At 43.7% G+C, this 7106-nt stretch overlaps 1 protein-coding gene across 1 annotated transcript; it reads right to left on the reverse strand.

The window, feature by feature from the left end:
* LOC123098899 (probable serine acetyltransferase 2) lies at positions 1-5584 on the reverse strand. The gene is made up of 10 exons (XM_044520973.1): positions 5054-5584; positions 3819-4016; positions 3605-3664; positions 3430-3525; positions 3326-3350; positions 2662-2756; positions 1675-1841; positions 747-820; positions 465-524; positions 1-377 (listed from the first exon to the last, which is right to left on the reverse strand). The coding sequence occupies exons 1-10, from the start codon at positions 5273-5275 to the stop codon at positions 361-363; spliced, it is 1014 nt and encodes a 337-aa protein (XP_044376908.1). The 5' UTR covers positions 5276-5584; the 3' UTR covers positions 1-360.
* Positions 5585-7106: the final 1522 nt, after the last annotated feature.

Here is a 7106-nt window from a genome sequence, read left to right on the forward strand (position 1 = left end):
CGCATAACTACTTTCTTTTGATGCTGATCCAGAAGTGTAGCTGGCTCACATAGTTGAGGTCACACGCTCTGATCTGAGGTATCTACAGCTTGCCGCTGGAGATCTCTACAGATTATATATCTGTACCACTCCTTCCAGTTTTTACAGAAAACATCTTCACATTATTGCATCAGTTTAAGGGCACATGATAAATACATCTGGGGAGCTTCCGGAGACCCTTGGCGGGCTCGCCTGCATGATCTCACAAGAGGAGGGTTGCTGGGCAGGGGGAAGCACCACTCGGGCGTCGCCAAATATCCAGCGCCGTACGTCCACCAGGATGTAGAAATGTCCAAAATTCCATTCCTCCTTGCAAGTTTTTTATTTCACGACACTTCCTGCAAATAAGACGGGGGTATGTTGTGGTAAAAATTAACGCATAACTGAAGTGTACACTCGTTACAGATAATATCGGTAAAACTCACCGTTGGATCTACTGTCAGGAAAACTACCGGCAACATGCTCAAAATAATCTCTCCTTGCATCTGCATTGAAAAAAGGACAGAATAAGGAAACATAGCTCATAAAAATCTATGCACGAGGAACGAGCGAGGAGGGTTCTACCGGCTGGCACCACGGGCGGTGGGCTAGCCAGCCTGGGATTGAACCTTTTTACACTGCTACATTATTAGGCTGGCTAGTTACTCCTAGCCACCCATTCATTGAACTCGTTTGAAAATACAAGCAACAGCTATGCACACACTTACCATGCTTCATAGTCAACGAAGGATCTTCTTTCTCTGTATAGCCAACTACCTTCGCAGGATTTCCTACCGCCATACTTTTAGACACAAAACAAGTGTCAAAACAATGATCAACATAAAGCAGATAATAATCACGGGGCAAGACTAGTTATGAAAGACATAGGGAAATGAAAACTTAACAAACAATAACAATGGAGGCAAATGTTAAGAAACTAAATGTTCACAAAAACAGACTGAGCCATTATTAGTATATCCAACAGATTGAGCCATTATTAGTATATCTAAAGGTGTACCGGATCGCGGGCTTTAAGCTTCAGTGTATGCATTCAATAAACAATGCATATATTCCTTCCTACTTTAAAACCACTAGTGAACTTCTTTAACTCAGAGAATATTAGTAAAATTCATGACTCTCTGACCCCCTTTTTTTAACCACTAATATAAAAAGTCAGTGGGGAGCTTCCCTCACTGTCATAATTCATCAAAAAAAACTCAGAGAATATTATAGACCCTTGTCAGGCCCACCAGGCTACAAGGTGAATATGTTCAAATTGAAAAGGGAATAAAATCGACTATTTACTAATGAGAGCATAATTAGACCTCGCTATCCTACTTGAAGGTAAACCGGATGACCATGAAAAAACAGTATCCTAAAGGGCGCTCCTTTAAAAACTACAAATACTTATAATGCTGCATTTGTTGGAAATATTCAAGGTGTGGCATTCAGTAGCTCAATTAGTAAAGCAAATACAGTATTCTACACTGAGCAACAGTATTCAGATCATGTATTCTTCTTGTTTGCTGTCTTTCTAAGGAAATCGCATTGCAAGAACGAAAATATATATCATATCTACTGATGCTCATTACTAACAAAATTTGGTATTGCAGCATCATTATTTAAGAATTTAAATTAACTCAACTTCTTTCTAACCTGTGAGGCGGTACATGCTTTAAAACAAGGGAACCAGCGGCAATCATGGCACCTTCGCCTACAGTTATGTTGCCAAGGATGGTAGCACCAGCTCCAAGAAGAGCTCCCTGACCGATCTTGGGGTGCCTATCTCCGTGTTCCTTTCCAGTACCTCCAAGCGTAACACCCTGTAGCAAAGGCCTACCTGGTAAGCTGGTGAACAATTAGGAACCTTCTATAATTAAATTTTGACCAAAAAGGAAACACCACGGGAACACACATAGGAAGGCCATACTTAGGGTATATATTCGTCACAAGAGATTTTACAAAACAGAAAATAAGCATGCATGGTAAGAAAGCGCAAAACAAGCACCCCTTATGTTTTGCTACCTTCTCTTATATTATCTCATACAGCAAAAATTGAAATATTTCCTCAAGCCTAGCATTTGGTTCCGCTCGGGTATCATTTCTCCTGAATATGTGTTTGTTTGGTCTGGGGCGCGAATGAATACGGAACAGAGGGGATTCCGTATCAGGTTAGGATCGGACGTTTTTGGGGATGTGAAGTGTTGTATCCGATAGCATCGTAACAAAAACAGAATGGCCGAACCAAACGGCTGCTACTGTTTCCTAAAGCATTGCAATCGAAGTGGGATTTTTCAGCCCAACCAAACACGTCGTAAGATATTCACCTGATGTGAACTGAATGATTCATAGTTGTACAAAAACAAAAATATTAAATAAAAGAATTTAAAATGATGCACACGTAGATATTTTGTTATCCGAATCATATTATCCATGTATTTAGTATAATAAAAGCAAATGAAAGAAATATTTAATTATTTGCACAAGGACAATTTAAAACTATAGCAAACAAGATATGTGACAGAGCTAACAACCAGGCAAGAAGAAAAATAAGTTAAATTGTGGATGGAATTAAAAATTATATTGAAAAGTAATGCTTTATGTTAAAATCAGAAATAAGAAGAACAGGGTGATGCATGTCACCTGCATTAATGAAACCCAGTTGCCAACAACAGCAGTTTCACCAATGACTAGACCTGTTCCATGATCCAACAATATTCCTTCTCCAATTTTGGCAGCTGCAGATTTAGCATTAAAGAATGTTAAGAGAACAGACTAAAATACCATATCATACCACGATATAACAATGACACCACTTAAGATGACAGTTTTACTTTTCAAAACTCAAAAGCAAAACCTGTATTACTTTTCAGGGGAGCCAGGCCTCAGCCTCCAAATATCATCCGAGCATGAGGATATATTTAAGGATTTGATGCTTATAAATTCACAAATAATTGCAGACTCATACATAAGCAAGCTTTAGAAAATGATTAAAACATGAGCAATGCTTCTATGCTCCCAAAAAGTGAACACAATTACAAAGACAAACCTTGGTTCAGGTCAAGATATTTACTAGGATAACATAACATACATATTCCCAAACAACAGACCCCATATGCACTAGTAAAGGCAACAAAACACATTTCTGCAAAGGTAATACAAGAAGCTAAACATCAAGTAGCTATTTTTTTAGTGGAAAAGCCAAACATCATATAGCTAAAGAGCAACCCCAGTATTAAACACAGCAGTAGGAAATATAAGACAATTTTGTACAGATATTGAGATATATGATACACCAATGATATACCTGGGTGTATATCCACTGCAAAAACCTGAAAAGAGAAGGAAAGAACATGTTACTCCAACATAAATGTATGCTAAAAAACTGCTTCTTAAGAAATCAAGGTTCACCTCACTGATACGGCTTTGCAGCGCCAACGCCAGAACCTTACGCCCTTGATTCCATAATACATGAGCTATCCTATAGGACTGCAAGGAATGGTAACCCTGTAGCAGTTTGCAAGCAATATGAGTCTTGTTACCGTTTCCAGATATGAATGATATGATAGCATGAATTTGTAGTCACCTTTAGGTATAATAGGGCCCAGCTATATTGTGCGCAGGAAGGATCTCTTCCTTTGAAGGCCTAAATTTAGACAAGGAGACCATTAATGCAACGATAGTGTGATACGGAACAAATTAACACGCACACACAAAACACGACAACGATAGTGTGATACAGAACAAATTAACATGCACACACGAAACACGACACCTCAATAGGACAATGATGCACTCACCTGAGCATCAAGGCGAATGGAACGGCGTATATCTACGTCATTCATCATGACGTCATTGAAAATGTCGATTAGCTGAGTCGCAAGCAAGGTTGGATCTTCAAGTCTGTTTGCAAGGACGAAGCTCAACGCCCGCTCCAGACAGTCGTGAGATAATACGCTCGCATATAAGAAGCTACTTAAAATAGGCTCCTTCTCTGCCTGCGAATGCGGATACTGCCGTCAGTCATCATGTAAAACTAACAGTAAACATGATGCAAAGTTTTGCAATGAGACAAGAAGAGTATAAGAGTCAACGACACTCAAAAGCATAGCTTCGCGACAATAAAGCTCGGATGTCGGACGTGAGTCATGCCTAAGGCTTGATTGGGCACAAAATATTTTTGGTTCCTGCATCTTATTGGCATTGTCAGTTCACACACCTTTACAAGACAGTCAGATTTCAGCATCATCAGATGTGAGTTGCCTGAAATGTTTTCCTTTTCCAGAGTTGACCTCTGAAGCAGTGACAACATATGAACGCACAGAGGCTTCTAGCTCACACCGCATAGTTCGGATTGATTGCACTTTTGCCTCCATAAATTACTTTGGCTGAACTGAACTATCAACTAGTACTATTACACAATATCTAGTTCAGAAGAACAATAAGGCCAAGCACCAAAAAGGAAGTGGCACTTTTACCACATCAACTAACTATATTTAAACAATAAAATTATCAAGACCATATGTGTAATACACCACTATCGAACTGAACTTCACTCCTCAGTCACTCGATACAGAGCAGACATATATACGTGCAAGCAAATTCGAACGCTAGAAAAAGGTAGCTCAAGAGAGAAAGAAAATCCAGTTGCAGTTGTTCATTAAAGTCGAACTCTAGAAATAGCTAATGAGCCAGAAGAACAGATAAAACTAAGTCCAGTTGCAGTATTTTGACAATAAATTCGAAGGCTAGAAAAAAGGTAGTAATTTGAAAGAAGAGAATCCAGCTGCTGGATTCTTGCCGTCTGAAACCAAAATTCAGTCAACTGAACCTCAGGAAGCACGACAAAGGTCAGGAGACGAGGAAATCACCGCCCAAAAAACGCAGCTTTTCCTCCTCACTCCAGCCCCAAATTCACCGCCAAGGTGCAACCAGAGCAGAAATACAGCGATCGAATCAAAACAAACAAAAAAACGGCGCAACGTATATAAGCGAATCTGCGATGGAGCGGCGGGATGCCATGGACGGCGCTCACCTCGGACCTGGCCTCGGCCTTGACGGCCTCCCATATGGGGTCCCCGGCGGCGGAGGGGTCGAGGAGCACGGCCCGCGCCCGCGAGCTCCCCATGACGTAGATGGGGAACATGGCCTCGGAGCGCGGGGCCCGGCCGCCGGCCCGCCGCTCCCCCGCCGCCTCGCCGCCGCCGGCGTGGTCCTCCGACACCTTCTCGACCACGAGGCACTCGCACGACGACATGGACACGGACGGACACGGGCGCCGGGGGTCCCGGCGGGAGACGTATCTAGGTTTTCGCCGCCGGCGCCGCGGCGGTCCGGCGCCGGAGCGGGGCGGGGGTGCGGGCGCGGGCGGCAAAAGGGAGGAAGGAAGGAAAGGAGCGGTTGGGAGCAGAGGAGAGCGGCGAGGCGGGACCGGCAGCAAGGGACGGTGGTGGTGGGGTGAGGGCCGGGCGTGCGGGCTCGCGTGGGTGGCTGGGCGGTGTGGCGCGGCGCGGCGGGGCGAGCGTTTGGAGGATTGCGCTTTTGGTCGGGGCCCGTCCTGGGGATTTTGCGGCGCGTGGGGGAGGAGAGGAGAGGATTGGGATCACGGGCCCCGCCCGACCCCCGGACCTGTGCCGGAACGGCGGCCACGACTAGCGTGTGGGACCGTGGATGCGCATCGCGCCGCACAACCAACGGTGGAAAATGGCAGCCTTGTGCAACGCCCGCGGCGCCTCTCTCCTGCTCGGGCCTGCCGTTGCAGCTCGGAGGTGTTCCATTAGTATTTTCAAGTTTTCAAACTTCCGTTCTATCCATCGACTGTCAAGGTTCTATCCATCAACTAAGGCTACCCCTAAAAAAAAAATCCATCAACTAAGGCTAAACAAAAAGTAAAAATTACATTCAGGTGGTACGTAGACCACGTAGCGACGACTACAAGTACTGCAGCAAGCCTAAGACGCGCCGCTGTCATCACCCCTCCCTCGTCAAAGTCAGGCAAATATTATTGTAGTAGGCAGTCGGGAAGTCGTCGTGCTAAGGCCTTGTAGGACCAGCGCACCCGAACAACAACCGCCGCCAATGAAGAGATGCGCAGATCGGAAGAATCCTACCCGCGGACACTTGCGTAGGTGAATGATGACCGGATCCAAGCGATTCCACCGAAGACAAACGCCGACCGGATCTCATGAGACACGCCGAAGACACACCTTCACACGCCTTCTGACGACGCTAGAAGCACCGCCGGGACGGGCGCTAGCCGAGGAGAACCTTATTCCATCTTCAGAAAACGAATCATACAAGACGAGGCGGACCGGCGCAAGTGCCGACAAGAAGTAGGCCTAGGTAAGAGCCTTGGTCACAAGAGGAGGCAGGAGCGAGGGGTCTTCACTCCGCCCCTTGTAAGTTGGTTTTCCCTCTTCAGCCTTCTTGGTTTGGAATAATCTAAACCAAATCGATACTTTTTTTCTTATCTTGGTGAAAACCAAGTAATGCATTAACTCAATCAAATCTTACCGAAACTATATCTTCCATCAACTCAATCAGATCAAATCAAATCTTACAAAAACTCAATTAAATCAAAACTTTCCTTGCATTCCCCTATCTATGCGCAAAACAAATTAAATCTTACTAAAACTCAACTAAATCAAAACTTTCGTTGCCTTTTTCTACACATACTCAAATCAAATCTTATCAAAACCTGGAATATAGTGGGTGTAAGGTATATGTCAAACACGAGTAGTACTGAACCACTAGAATATATATGTCCCCGTTACAACGCACGGGCAATTAGCTAGTTACAGTAGTTGTTCGATCATAAACCCACACATAGACAAAAAAAATAAAAGATTAAATGGCTTTAGATTTGGAGGTGAGTTCAATTCAAATTGGCCATGATATGGTTTTCCAAAAAAAATATGTCACATGCTATAAAGGAGGAGAGATGCTCCACTCTGAATCAAATATAATAAAGTAGCCATAATTTACAAGTATGTCTCAGTTTTGGCACCACTAATTTTAAGATTTAGTGCACAAAATTCCATTTCAAGCCAAAAGAATCACCATGCGATGAGGTGTTTCTAACATTATGA

The sequence above is a fragment of the Triticum aestivum genome, chromosome 4D (genome assembly GCF_018294505.1).
Source record: "Triticum aestivum cultivar Chinese Spring chromosome 4D, IWGSC CS RefSeq v2.1, whole genome shotgun sequence".
NCBI classification, from domain to species: Eukaryota; Viridiplantae; Streptophyta; class Magnoliopsida; order Poales; family Poaceae; genus Triticum; species Triticum aestivum.